Source organism: Anas acuta, chromosome 20 (genome assembly GCF_963932015.1).
Source record: "Anas acuta chromosome 20, bAnaAcu1.1, whole genome shotgun sequence".
Taxonomy (NCBI): domain Eukaryota; kingdom Metazoa; phylum Chordata; class Aves; order Anseriformes; family Anatidae; genus Anas; species Anas acuta.
In genome coordinates, this window is record NC_088998.1 from 10,456,389 (window position 1) to 10,472,259 (window position 15,871).

Sequence of the window (15,871 nt, forward strand, 5' to 3'; positions counted from 1 at the left end):
TTCTCTGAGGCAGGACTTTGTTGTCAAGACAAGCACTGAAACCTTTAAAAAATTTCAGAACTGGCATAAGAAAAAAGTGATCTTTGTCAAACAAGAACAAATTTATGCAAATCTTTTATAAACATTCACAAACATTTATTTAGCTTTTGAAATGTTGGCCTCATTTGAGAGCATGAAAATGAGGGGGAAGTAGGAAGATGCAAAGGACAGCTTAGAGGCTGGCACACTACATAAATATTCAGAAGGAAGATTATAGGATTCATGTTAGGCTGTCTTAGGTTTCTCCAAAGTCCACATAGAATACCAAAGAACAAAACTAACGAGAAGTAGAGCAGATGTTAGACAATGCAGCAGCCCTCTTTTCCACACTCACTTGGCTATACTTCGATGCTTTCATTTTTTCTTTCAATATGGTTAGGTCATTCAAGGATTCTCCTATAGACTCTGTATTGTGGCTACAGAGCTATAAGCTGGACCTCTGTCAGCTTTCCAAAAGTTTGCAATGAAAAGGCATTATGCAAATTCCACCTCTCTTACTCTTTCAGGAAAAAAGCCTCCAGTATGCAGTCATTGGAGTATTGGAAGTCCCAGCCTTCATTTCTGTATGGTTGTGTTTGCCTTAGGGCCATGCTGCTTGTTTTGACAGTGGATCCCCCTAGATAGTTGGGATTAGTCGAGCTTGTTTAGATAAACTTGAAATCAAGGCCTTCTCTAGGTAGACAGCTAGATGTAGCTACTGAGTTTCCAGCTGCCTTCTTCTTTCATCCCAAAACAACTGCAGATTCACAGCAGAGATCACAGCCACAGGCTATGTCACATACATAAGTACAAAATTAAAGGCTGCTAAAAGAAGCCTTTGTAAGTCTTAGTGCTAAAATAAGGAATCTGTACTGCGCAGTTTAAACAAATTATTCAAGGAGCACCAATAAAGGTCTGCAACGGAGAGTTAACAAGGTGTGTTCACAAAAGAAATACCCTGTTTACATAAAATGGGCTAGATCATAATTTTTAATCATTTCTGCTTCATTCACTGTCCAATCTTTTTAAAAATAAATGCAAGTAAAAATGCTTAACCAGTATCTGCTAGATTGTCTGAAAGTGAGCTCTGTTTATCAAATACAACCTTTAGGATCATAGAAAACCATTATGAAGGTATTATTCCAATCAGATTTTTATTCGTATCCATGAGAATGGGCCAATTTGATCTCCATTATAAGCAGATATCGCAAAGCATTAGAACTCATCCACACAAACATAGTATGTTAAAAGATAAGGGGCAGAACTCCAAACCCAAACTAAAAACTAAAAGCAAATCCCACCTATGTAACCACTTTACACCTTTGTAAATCTGCATTGTACTTTAGCCCCAACAGGAGATTCATTTTCCAGTAGTGCAGGAAAAACAGTTTTGACTTTCAAAGATTGTAATCTGTTGTAGCTGGGTGCAAGATTTCACATACACTTCTGCAGCACCCAGGCACAACAGGCAGGAAACTAAGTTAACAGAAAAATTAGTTGTGATGATGTTTTAAACAACCAAGCAGCTAAAAGAAAAAAAAAAAAAAAAGACAAATTAAAAAAAAATAAAAAAATTAAAAAGACAAATACAAAGTTCAATGAAGTGTAAATATTAAAAATCAACTCCTGTCCTTGGTTAAAGAAAAAAGATCTGAAGAAACTCACGATATTGAAAGCAAACAGTCCAATTAAACACAACGGCAGAATTCTATGGTTAAGAAACCAAGGTAAGAATTTGCCATCAACAACTTCTTCACCTTTATGAAGAGGAGGACTTCAGCACCACTTTTCTCCCACCTGCATCATTACAGAAATTCTACCATCTTTCACTGCAAAATTAAGTCACTTCACTGACAATATTTTTTACAGAATTTCGAAGTATTAAAAAGCATAAAAGAATAACACCAGGCTCCAATTTCTTCCTTCACTGATTACCAAAGAAAATGGCTGAGTGCATACCAAATTCAGTTTGTTAATTCCAGAAATTCATCATAAATTCAATAATAAATTCTCCATTATTGCCATCCTTTTGAGAAAATAAACTCCAGATTAAGAATTCTAACCAACAACTGAGCAAAATACATAATTCCTGAGAAGCAATGAGAAAAAGTTTCATCGTGGGATTGTATTTAAAGAAAATGGAAAAACACTCTTAGAACAGTCTTCAAAAAAATTAAATATGACTGCTAAGAAAAATGCTACAGATAGACCAGCACAGTGCTATCAAACACCATAGACTGATGCAATTCCATGGATTTACCAGTTCACAAATGTCTTCCATCTGCGATGACCAAGATCTTCCTCAATGCTGGAGAGAAGAACATGTAGCTCTGTAGGTGCTTTAAAGCTAGTCACTAATGGAGTTAATTATCGACTGTGTTAGCAGGTGTTTGCTACTTTTTGCTGGTGAGGAAACATATCAAAACTGAATGACTATCCCAAAGGGGGCAACAGTTGACCAATTTTTAAAATTCAGGAGATCTCATTTCTCAGGCTTATATTCACATCATACCTCTGATAATTCTCTTAAGGAGAAGGAAGGAGAAAATGATGATATACCATGAGGACACCGGTGCCTCCAGGGACAAAAAATCTTTTCTAACATTATACTTTCAAGAAATGAGATTCAGTCAGTGAACACCTTAGATAACCGAACTTTGTAAGAGGATACAGTATTTCAAATTTACTAATATTTTCACAGCTTTCAGATTTCCAAACATGAGAATATGCTCGATGAAATACTGAACCAAAACCTGAAAGCTATAAAAATGTTTTTATCTGTGGAAAGCGGTTTTTGCGTGGGAGAGGGCTGAGGGAGGAGACAGCACATACATAAAAAGACGGTAAAATGTGTACGTGGAAATTAAGTTTTCCAAGTATAAAGCTAAGAACTTTGGACTTCCCTGTGTCAACAGAGACTAGTTTCCAACTTTTCTTTATAATATGCTACCAGTTCTAAGCCGCTATGCAGACATGTGTGAAAATTTGAGCATGTGAACAGCAATTAATCTCATCTATCAATCACCAACAAACCCTTTCTTTCAGGCTATCTTCCCATCATTCCTCTAGGAAGAAGAAAGAACAAAGAATAATACATGCAAAATAATTTGGGAAATTCAATTAACATATCACACAGTCTAAATACTTTGTACTGTACATTTATGAAATTATTCTGACATACTAGAAAGAACAGCAAGCATGCCAATACAGGCCTCATATTGATGGCTCTGAAAAATGGCAGCATCGGGAAATTATGTTAAAATCTCAGAATTCCAGTTACACACTCTTACACACTAGTTCTCTTTCACAGCTAGGACAGCAAAGTATTAAAAGATATATCCCTTCCAGAACACGTATTCTATTATTTTTCTACATTAGAGTAACTCGGAACTGAGTACACGTGGCATTTAGCACCCTTACTTTCACCAGCACTCCTGCATGGGTTCTGCACTACGTGTTCTGTGGGGCACCCCATCCCTACAGCCCCCAAACTATACTGGGCGCGCAGGCCCAAACGCCATGCAGAAGACCACAACTGAATACTTGGTGTTACTGAAGAAGCAAATCACCTGCTGACTTCTTTAGGAAACAACATTTTATACTAAAATTCTTTCTTTCTCCAGAAAAGAAATAGGCAGATGATGTGATCTTAGAGCTCAGCGTTGTAGGGGGAGCCAATAAAAAGTCATGCCTAGCCATTGCCTTGCACCACCACTCCACCCAAACTCTAGGAAGTCCATCTGCTGTCAGCAATAAATCACAGAAATCTGCTTCCACCTCAGAAATCAACAAACCCCATGTGACAGCAGTCTCCTAGAATTCCCTTTCACAGCCTCCGCACCTGGCTACAAGAATTCAAGATGATCCATTTAAATAACAAAGCACAAGCTGTTTTGCGTGTTTTGATGTTCTTTTACGTGCCACAGAATGCTCTGCAAATAAAAATTGTACTTTTATTTTCCGCTTGCTTTTTGTCTTTACAACACCATCAGCGAAGCTTTAGCTTCACTTTTTTTATGCATTTATACACTGGGGTATGGGTAGACAAGTTGCAAGAGCAAGAATCCAAAGAACAATTCCCTCCTCCACATACACAGGAAACTTTACAGCATTAATGACTACTTTTGGAGCTACAAAACAAAGGCTCTCCTTACTTCATTAAACAAGAGGCTGAATAGTACAGCTACAATGAAGTAGCAATAGAAAACATTAAGGAAGAGAAAGTGCTGCAAGACAAAGCAGTAACAATGCCTGGTGAGTAGTTCTTAAAAACAAACTTAGCCATCAGCTATTCAGATCTTTAAGCTAGAGAACTAACTCATCCCACTGAACTCCTGATTTAAAAGTGGTCTCTTATCAACTGAGGTGTTGTTCAACTACACCACGACAGTTAATATAGACGGGGCATATCTGAGATGAATTCCTAACCCTAACCTTGACCACTCCACTTACCTGCTGGTGTTTATTTTGATCTTGTTTCTACATTCTACTGTTTGCAAAGGGCAGCATTTCCCACTATTGCTGTGCATGCAACAACCACCATAACAAGGCCGACCTAGTGCACTAACACGAGCTGACAATTTTAATATGCCTATATTGACCCTATTATTAGAAGCTTGAATTTATTCTTATTTCAACAAAACAAAGATACTTTCTACATATTACTAAGATTAAAACAACATTTTATAAATTGTTTATATACTAATCTATAGCACCAGCAGAGAACCGCGTAGTTTCAGAAGACTGAAACAAGAAAAATTTCTAAATTATTTTGATAATGTCCAGGTTAAACCAAAGTAGAATATTATTTCATAAGTATTTCCCATTTTAAAGAATCCCATCTTTACTTGATGTGAATATTTTATAGTTTTATCAATAAATTTAAACATAAGTGATAATGATTACTCACTTTAGGCCTGATCCCACAACCTTTACTCACACGAGTAGTCCCACAGGATTTTAATATGACTACCTCAACGAATAAGGGTTGTCAGGACAGGTTTTAAATTATTCATATATTCACAGATTTTTAAGGCCAGAAGGGACCATTATGATCATCTAGTCTGACCCCTTGTATAACAAAGGCCAGACGATTGTATCCAGTAATATTTGCACTCAACTGAATAATTTGTGCTGAAATCAAATTGTGTTTACTGAACTTTGAATATTGATTCAAATTTTATATGAAAGAAAACTGAAATTGCTTAGAAAGGGGCTTGAGTTACTTTTCCCCAATTTCTCCTGCATTTCTATTCTCACTTCTGGCCCCTGGCTTTCCCACGCAGACTTTGGAGTCCTGCACTATCTCAGGTACTCTCAGTCCAAAATCAAGTCAAGGTTCCTTCAAAAGATAAAACAGCAACGGATTGTGATTTGTTTTCTCTACTTTTACCACTGCTACCCTGCCCCACGATTTCTGAAATACAGACATCAAAATGGGAAAAACAAACCACTGATGCTCTCAGTGATACAGCAAATGGGGAAAACCGCTCAAGTCTTTCAGAGACAGGAACAAACGAAGTAACTCTTTAGATTAAGGACAAAAACGATACAGTTATGAGTACTTTCTCACTCAGCATGCCTTAGCCTTCAGGACTACTTCTTCCAGGAACTGATTACTATTTTGCTCAACACAAATCCACTGCAATCACTTTTGCAGCATATCACCTGGTAGTAGTAAAACAAACATACTAGGAAATAAACAAAGCTGGACTGTTATGATGCTACGTGAAATCTGCTCAGGATCTGAGGGAGTACTTAAAAGCAGCTACTCTGTTCTCTGCCTCAAGTCTCTCATCATTCAAAAATTTAACTTCTATAATCCCTAGATTTACTAAATTCAATTCTTAAATGGAGCTTGGATGAATAGATTACGTGAAAGGTTCTATTAAGATGCAAATCATCCTTACCATGTATTTTTCAAGGTTAGAACAAGGGTAGTATACCCTACTACACACACAAAGGCAGTAAAAGAGGCTCTGCTTTAGTTTTAATACTAATGAAATACTACTAGAGAGGCACACAAAAGACATAAGTAGAAATAGATAGGAAAACAGACTTCTCTCACCTGTTTGGTCTAAAGGAAGGGTAACAAAAAAAACTTGCAACATTTGACAATGACATAAAGAGACAGGGTGAAAAAAGAATATGTTTGTTTTTTTTTCCCCACTTTCACATATTAAATGATATAGTTCTACTCTAGAAAAAGCCTCCAACTTCAGGAAAAACTCCATTTTATAGCCAAAACCCCTGAATGAGTCCTGTCCATTCTCTCAAGACTTGACCCAAAGAACCCAGCTTTGCTGTTGGAGGATAAGTTGTCCACAGAATGCTTCAGCAGCACTGAGCCAGCAGCTACATCATCTGTACGGAGGTATAGGTACAACAAGGGCATCTCCTTGCACGTTGCACAGGCTGCTTGCCTACCCCACACAAAGGTTTCCATTCATGCCACTGTTTTACCACTACCCAGTCAATAGGGGTCACTGTACAAGGAAAATATTTATAACTGTCCTACACTAGGTTTTATTAGGCTTTGACTTAAAAAAAAAAAAAAAAGCTCCATGAACGTAGCATGATAGCTCTATACAAGCTGACAGTATCAAAAGCTTCAGAAGTGAGTATCAAACACTGCATATTTCTTACTAGACCACTAGAACCAATTTTCTACACTTTCTAGATGGCTAATTACTCAGCCTTCCCAATCCAACTTCTTCATCCACTTGCGAAATAGCTGTTATTTCAAATTACTCTTAAGATATTTTTTTTGCGAAGTGTATGCAACCTGCAAAGGCAAGAACTTCATACTGAAAATACTATGCACAATTCAGAAAAATTAAACTGTATTATAATCAGCGCTGTTCAACCAACTCAGTCCTCCTCGTGCACACAGGTTTTGCAAGATGCGGATTTATGCTCCAGTTATGGAGCTCCAGTTCATGTTCTCCAATCGCACAACTCTTACAGTGATACAAAGAAAGGGTGCTTTTTAGTTTTCCGTGTGCAATGTTTCTACAATGCTCATAGACTTTGTACGAGACAGACCATTAGTTTCTATATAAAGACCGCCATAAAAGTTTTATAGTTTCTATAAATGTATAAAGATTGTTGGTTTCATTACAACCTCTGTTTCAATGCCAGTGGAAACAAAAATTACCTGCAGAATAGAAGTAGCAATCAGCTTGCAAGCATGCACACCTCAGTCCTTCTTGTTGGAACTGACACATACGGTACTTCAGCAAATTACAGACAAGTTATCGGACCTGCTTGAAGTAGCTCACAGGTGGGAACTATCACCACGGTTTTTTCTTTCCCTTCCAGACAAACTATAAAGACTTAAACAGTGAGGAACTGAATGATGAGCTACTGAAAAAAAAAGCCATTTTAAAAATAGAGTGCATTTTACAAAATTTTGTTATTCCAGCTACACCTTCCATTAATTATTTGCTATTTTCATATTTTATATACTGACTGTTTGCTGAAACATTATTTCTGATAGAAGTTCACATCTTTGCAAAAATCTTCCTCACATTAAAATTAGCTAGCCCAGGATAGCTGTTAATCTTGTAATCAACCTTCAGAATAGTGGACAGGCGAAGTTCCTATGGTGATACACGTGAAGTGATACAGCCATAGGTTAGAAGTTTATAATATTCCAACAGAGCACAGGATTTCACCTGCAAAAAATGAACTTCACTGTGATATCTTTATTAGGAGCCCAAACCAAAAATCCAGAAGGGCAGAACTTTTTCTTCTAGACTGTTGTTGGTTGGTTTTGGTTGTTTTTAGAAGAGTGTTTCTAATTATAGCAATGATATTTTACAAAAAAAAAAAAAAAAAAAAAAAAAAAGAGTTCACATCATAAAAATATATCTAACTTTTCAACTGTGTTAAATTTTAAGATAATTCCTAAAATGCTAGCGCTTCAAAACTGTTGCTTTTAATGTCAATTACTGCATTTCCTGTTATATACAACCACATATACATAAATACACATTTTATTCTTAAAAGCTATTATGGAGCACCCCCAAAAGTTAATATATCTAAAAAGCTATCTCAAAATCATTTCAGCCCCCCCACCCCCTTCTGCCATTCAAAAAAAGCCCCCAAGTTTTAACCATTTCAAGTGGCCTGGAGCAATCATTAGCATTTTCGTTTCTTAGTACGGCTCCAAAGGTACCTTGGCTATGACATTTTCTATAAAATATTCCGTTATACAGTTATTTAGCAGATTTAAACCGTAGATGTCATTGTGGTCTGAACGTGTCAAAGACAACTTGGGGGAAAAAATCAGGACACGCAGAATTCACTTTGTCAGTAATTACAATCAAAATTCCTACAATGTGGCTAGCCTGCTCATTACTTCCTTACTTTGTATCAAACCCCTTATTTACATTTCAGATTACATTTTTCATGAAACAGTAAGATCTATCAGAGCTGAGAGGACTGAAATAATGAGGGAGAAATATTTTAATAAAACGTGTTGGGTCTGCATTACTTCCGTGTCAGAAAGAAAGGTTTCTTCTGTAGCGATGGATCATTTATTCTGTCTCTAAATGAGAAGCAAAAGATGAAACTGATGAACTTTTACTGCCCATTTGTCTTTAGCAGACAATTAAGACAGAAGATCAAAATGGATTATCATACCACGCAGACAACTGGCCCAACAGTAATACATCTCCGGGACCACAGATTTGTAACTCTCTTTTATCCCTCCCCTTTCTTCTTACTCCTTTTTCCTCTCTAAAGGCAATGCTAGCTTTGTGGCTCAAGGGGAGCCAAAAGGCTGGTCATCATTATTCAGTCACAGATGTCAATCTAACCTCCCTTTTTTCTCAGTTTCTAAAGCAGTGAGGCACAATAATTTGTGACAGATTCTTTTACTGTAAGGTACAAAGAACACACAGAATAAAACATCTAGCAGCAGCGAGGGTCTCTGATCAGATGTACTGGTACATGGGAAATACATTGTATGTAAAAACAAGCACTGATAATTTAGATGAATAAAAAAATCTTGCTTTTTTTTTTCTTATTAATAAGTGCTTTACCTTGTGTTGATTTAACTCAAATATTCCTTCTGGATTAAATCATAAATGTTTGATTGCTAGAAACAATTTTTGCCTGCGCTAACATGCATATCGTATCTCCCTTTTGCATAAAGAGTATGTACAGAAAAAAAAAACAAGGGTTTTGTAGTGTGCATCTTCATCGTAAATGACATAGCACTTCTAATTTTTTCTTCTAAAATAGTTAACCAGAAGTTTCAAGAAATAAACCTACTTGACTGATTTGCAACCAATGTGTTTGTCAGACCTCCAGTTAACCAGAAAAAATACAGATGTAGTTCTTCCTTTCCACGTCTTTTTTCCTCTAGCCTCCTTGAATATTCACAATTAAGAGATTTTTCAAATCTACATCAACTCTGGTCAAGTTCTCTTTTTACAGTTAACTTAGAAAATATTCCTTCTGTGGATCATGACAGAAAATGTTTTTTGTTTTTGGTTTTTAATCCACTGCAAGTTTGGGAAGTTTAGTCTCCTTTTTTTTTTTTCTTTCCCTAAAAGTTTGTATGTGCAAGATATTTGATGATTTTAAAATCTATCCCATTCCACTGCACACACAAACCCACTACTGTGTTTTTGACAGTCTGAAAACAGTGATAGAAAATTCTGTCTATAACCAGGTGAACAACTTAAGAATTATAGGAGCCTGTGGCTCCTCTGACTTTGATTCCATCTTGCAAATTCATAGCAATATTACAAAAGACTAATTATTTGCAGGAGAAAGAAGAAAACCCTTAGCAATTTTATGAAGTTAATTTTATGTACAAGACTCCTGTAATACTTTGAATATAGGCACGATTGAGTGTACCAGCTCTAAAGGACCATCAGTTCAGAGATGACTAACCTGATAGCCTACAACATGCTGAATTACATTAGTCTATCACATAAATACAAACTTTGGCATCTCTCTATTCACATATTACAGACAGCAGCAATGAGAACATCGTCCTCTCAAAGAGTTTAACTCCATGCTATACTTTGTGTGTAAAGGAAGCCCTAAAAATAAAGTCTAGTGAAAAATAGGCTGCTGTATAGCTGCTTTGACAGAAAAAATAAAAAATAAAATATTACTACTGTACTACTACTACAACAACAAAAGCACTCAGAGGCCCTGGTCAAGGTCCCATTGCATTGAGTCATTAGAGCTACTTAGGAAAACATTTGTTCCGGTGCTGATGAGCTATCATGTCTAAACAATTGTTAAATGCATTAGACTAAGTGCCACAAAATTTCATATTGCATAAAAAAAAGTAATTAAAGGGAAAGGATCTGAAATAAAATAGCTCTGCTGACCCTAACTTAAAATCAGAGACTCATTGAGGCAAAATTTATTGTTATATTAAATAGTTATATAGTGCCATAACTTCAGCACTTCCCAGAAACAAAGGTGCAAGAAATCAGCTTGCACTCACAACCTAAATGCAGCACTTGCCCTAAACATTGACAAACAACAACAGCGCATTAACTCCAGTAGTACTTACAGACACCGCAGTAATAATCCCCTCTCCCTAACCTCTAACCCCTGCCCCAATCCACTACTAATGAGACACAGTAAAACACGAGGTAACTTGAAGTTGTTAATTTCAAAGTCACCTAGAGATCTTGTGAAAAAAAAAATCAGATTCAATGCGTGTATTAACCAAACGATAAATACCTGTGCGTTCTACCTGCTCAGGCATAATTTTAGACCATCTTTTTGAAACACACTTGAGACTGCATGATCAGGCAAGAATTTAAAAAATGCACTGTAGTGCCAGGTGCCCAGTTAAATATAGCCATAAACCTTTCAGACAATGAAGTGAGGACTGCCAAATGAACTGCAGACTGTGGCACCTAAAGGCAAAAAGTGAAATTTATTAATCAATTTTCCTTTCCGCTCTCATGTTCGCTTGTAAAAGCTAGATTGTAAAACAATCTTACGAGATCCAAAATTCTTCCGTTTTCTGCTTTAAATGTGAAAATGTTTTTATCCTCTTCTCCTAATTATAGCTTCTTTTTCTTTCTAAGAATGCATTTATCTCTTTCAGTAAAAAGAGCAGCAATAATATGTTGAACAACCCTGAAATAAATTTTGTCATGTAAAAAATTAATTACGCATTCCAAACCTGGTCACTGTAGTCCTCTGGGAATTGCCTCCGCACCTCAGGATCTGTAAATAATTGACAGATAATATTAATTGGCTTTGGATTAGTGAGCAAGCAGAGAATCACACATTAATATTTGATCAGAAGATGATAGCAACCCTGGCAGGGGATCCAAGGAGGGCAGCTGAGGCTGCTATGTTGATAAGAGCAGGGAAGGACTTTTCAAGGCTCTCCCTTTACCCTCCTCCAGAAAGAGGAAAAGTGTATATAAAACATACACACACAAAACAGATGAAAACATAAATGTGTGTACATGTACACACATACATCTACATATAATTTTATAACGCATCTTGATGCTACACTGTATTTTAGGCAGTTACGTTGTGCGATAGCTTTCTGGCTGACGTAAAATACTACTTCAAATTAATGTTAACAGAAAAGTTACACTCCTTAGAAAACAAAACATTCATCAAGAATTTGAAAGAGCTAATTAATGTGGTCCTGAACCTGTGTGCCATCACGAAAACAAATGTTAAACACTTCCGATTAGCAAGCACTCAGACTGATGCACTGTCCTTATTCCTTTGGCTTGTCAGAAAAAATATCATGGCAATATTCCCTGAGAAGTTATGTTAAATTTAATTAGAGATGTTCATAAAACAACAAAATTGTTTTTGAAATTATGACTGAAATTATTTATATGACAACCTATTTAGAACAGCATGCTTCAAAGCCATCCATTTTTCAAACGAATATGGCTGCGAAGGCCAGATTCCAGACTAGAAAGAAATTATCTAATTATAAAATAAAATAAAATAAAATACAACAATCACGCATGAGTTCAGAATAAATAGTGTAACACATAGAAAAACCAACCAGTTCTCTATTCAGTTTCTACCATTTGCACAAACTCCCTTGGTTTCGGTTGCCTGCAGAGTGGCACTCTGGCTACACCCTTACCAGATGCTTCACTCTTTCTACTGTGTTTCCACAAATTTTGACTGTTATGTTGGGACAAGTTGCACACGCAATCACTACTGCTCCATCAGTGTTATACCACAGCGTAACTGAGGCTTGGGGGGAAGAGTCTCGTTTTTATGACACAAGCACCATACACTGTTGTTTTACCATAGTCCCACCCCAGATTTCTCATTGGCAACGTTTATTTTAGTAATAAATTAGTTGATTGGCAATTCAATTGCTAGCAGATGCAAACTTTCTGTTAAGGCGTATTCATTTTAAAATCAGAATTACAGCAAGAGTGTAAGTTAATAAACAACTTCCTAGCTTAACTTTTCCAGACATTCAGATGCTTTATTATACATTTTACTATTATACAACGGTATACACAATATCACAAATTTTATGCATGCATATGAGCATTCAAAGAACAAACTGTAAAGCAAGAGATCACCTTTTAAACCTTAGTTTGACAATTCTTACATCTCTACGTTAAGTGTACAAAAATGCAAATAAATGAGAAGAGCTGAACTCACACCAAGAGTCCCTTACACTCAAGTGTTTCAAGTTACAACTTACAGGACGATACTTTTCATATTTCAGCAAAGCAAGCACAATATCATTGGTAAGAAGAAACTAATATCTACTATGATACATATTTTTAAATATTTTTAAAATAAATTATTTGAGGCTCATCTTTCAGAATTTCACATGAAATGATGATCACTGAAAGAAATTAACACCTTACTTTGTATACCGAAGCACATGACACTTCTTAAGAAATTGGTGAAGGAGCCTGGAGCACAATACTGGCATTCCCCCTGCACACCATTTTCTGCTGACCCATTGCTCCCAGGCTTAACAGAAATGCTCGGATGTATACGCATACACAGTCACACACAGCATTTTATCATGTATCCATTTTTAAGAAAATAAGGAATTAAACTGCAACATAAATCCATGCTGTTTACGGTTAACACATTCCTCCATCAATTGCAATCCACATTTGCCATTCTTTAAAAATACAAACCGGATTAACCACACAAATAGTGTGTGTGTAAGAGCAGGTGCGTCGCTGGCAGCAAGGCCTACAGGAACATATTTGACAGCATTCAGATAAACCCCGAAAGCTCATATTGAGATCATCATCCAGAAGACAGAGTTGCATTGTGCACCCCTCTGCAAGATGCTAACGCTGGCTGATAAAATCTATTAGCTAAAAAGATGTCACAGGCAAATAAATACAAGCTGGTGCTTTTCCCATCTCTGAAGCTACCTTACAGACCACTCTCACTGAACTGAGACAAAACAGGATTGCAGTAACTTAAAAATCACAGCAAATGATTTTTTTTTTTTGTTAGCCTTTTATGGTTTAATTTTGGTTCATATATATCAACTTTCACTCCGAGTTTTTACTTAAATATGGTTTTTCCTACAGAAAATTACATTATTTTCCTACACCTAATTTATGTGCTCTCAAGAAGTGAGGCTAAGCAGTGGCCATAGAAATAATATAAAATATATATAAAATAAACAGGAAAACCCTTTCCCATTCCACATGTGTTCCTACCACAGGGAAGACAAAATACATCAACTTAGAAGAAGCCAAAAGACCCCCAGTTCTCTTTATCTCTCTACAAGGACCACATTTTGTACATCAGTTGATGAGAATATGCTCTGAACAGCACGGGCACAGTTGTCAGGACTGGCCCCTTCCCGGCCATTGTCTCCCACTGAGCGCTGTGCATAATAACGAGGCAGTTGGGATGATTACCAGTGACGAGGAACAAACAATAACAGGTTTTCCAGTCGCTACATCACAATCTATATTTCTTTAACAGCCCTTGAAATCAATAGCTAGTAATGGGGAGGTATTTCAATTTCAAAGTTACTGAAACATTTAATTGATCTGCTACAAAATGATTTTCCTTCATTACTTCAGAAATCAGGAATTTCTGATTATTTGTTCTTTGGAGATGATACACACTAGTGAGCAGTGTGAGATAATACACACTAGCTAAGGTCTTTAAGACACACCAAAAATCAGGTCACCTTTATATTAGCTTAAGACTGTTGCTCCCAAAACAGAACGGTGTCGGTGCTCCTGCCACAGAAATAACCGTGACCCAGCGGCCCAGGAGCAGCGGCCCCAGGAGCAGCGGCCCCACAAGAGCAGCAGCAGCCCCAGGAGCAGCGGCCCCATGCCCCGTGCTCCTGCTGCCCACCCCGTGGCCTCCCCTCCCGGCGCAGCAGCGATGGTGGCTGCCAGCTCCACGCCGCGCAGTCGGCTGCGTGCAGGCACACAAGGCCGGCCTCTGTGTCTCCTGAGAAAAGGCAGCGTGGATTGTCTGCTGCTGCCGTACTTTGCATACCGCAGGAGGCAGGTATGGCACAGTTTCAGAACCCTGCCTACAGGTCAGCCAGCCCAGCAGTTTCTCATAAATTGTGAGTAAATACCCAGAATATCTTTTGCTTCTATTGTGCCTTCAGTGAGATGGCTAATGGGAGAAAGTTGAAAGAAAAAAACAAAACACTAACAAAGAATATCAAAAAGCACAGGTACGAGACATTATGAAAATGAGCCTTTTAATAATTTAAGTAACCCAAGATGGGGAGAGTTTCCAAATTCTTACCCACAGCAGCTTATTTACTGTAGTATAATTTTCCCTCTGCTGTTAAATCTTCTTTAGTTCTGAACTAGTACCGTACCACTTCTACTTGTCTTTCAATATGTATACTAAAAGATAAATTATTTCAATCTTTTAAAGTTAGATAGTAAGATATACACGCTGCAAGGTTCAATAAGACAGGAGGAAATTTGCTGACCATTTGCTGTGCTGTGGGGACTCAACCCAACTGAAGTAAATCGGATTTTCTTCAAGACTAGGGAAATGAGAACTTCTGAACTTGTCCTATGGCAAATGGATGCCCTCACATATATTGCACTATTGCATCTCCCCATATTTAACATTTCCACATTGTAATTTAAAAAAGACACAACTGTGATCAGAGTCTACACCTGAGGTGGTTTGTAGAGGTTCAAGGTTAATTCATTCTCATCCAAAGCACAGTCTACAATTGCATTTTAATCCCCAAAAATGGATCATAGTGCTGTGACAATCTGAAGCTTTATTGTCTTTAATATAAATAAATATATATATATATTGTCAATCAACTGTATACATTATAAGAAATTTAATTTAATCCACAATGCATGAAATTTAACTTCATTTCTCACCCACTAATTTCAGTGGAAATAACAGCAACATGTACTTAGTCGGATGCACAAAGTACCTCGTGGAATCGCCCTCAGCGTCACGTACCTGTTGATCAAGACACTGGGATGCACACTTTGTATACAGCCTGCTTTTGATGACATAACAGCATCAGAATTGACATAACCTGGAACCCTACAGTTAAGAAAACCACCTTTAAATTATGCCTGGCAACCAAATGCTTGCATGTCCGCATATTTTTACAAGTACTTTATATTTTACATTGCATCAGCTCCATCACTTCAGCTTTTATACGGTCTGGGAATGTTTACTAAACTTTCAGCATCCTTATTTGGAAAACACTACATAATGGAAAGGGAGACTATGTCACACATCATTACAGCTTTCATCACTTTATCCATTCTTCATTGCTAATGCAACATTCATTTAGAAGGTATTTTCAACTGTGTTTACATACACAATAAAGTGAGACAGACACTGACTTTATGAAATATAAACATCTACAAAA

At 37.0% G+C, this 15,871-nt stretch overlaps 1 protein-coding gene across 11 annotated transcripts in view; it reads right to left on the reverse strand.

The window, feature by feature from the left end:
* The window catches only part of DENND1A (DENN domain containing 1A), a 191,663-nt gene that overhangs the window by 146,846 nt on the left and 28,946 nt on the right, over window positions 1-15,871 (reverse strand). For all 11 annotated transcript variants that reach the window (XR_011089171.1, XR_011089169.1, XR_011089170.1 and 8 more), the window contains one exon: window positions 11,186-11,229. Coding sequence is in view for 6 of the 11 variants with exons in the window: in XM_068657021.1 (XP_068513122.1) it covers window positions 11,186-11,229 (44 nt within the window). In the remaining 5 variants the exon portion in view is untranslated. The remainder of the gene's footprint in view (window positions 1-11,185; window positions 11,230-15,871) is intronic.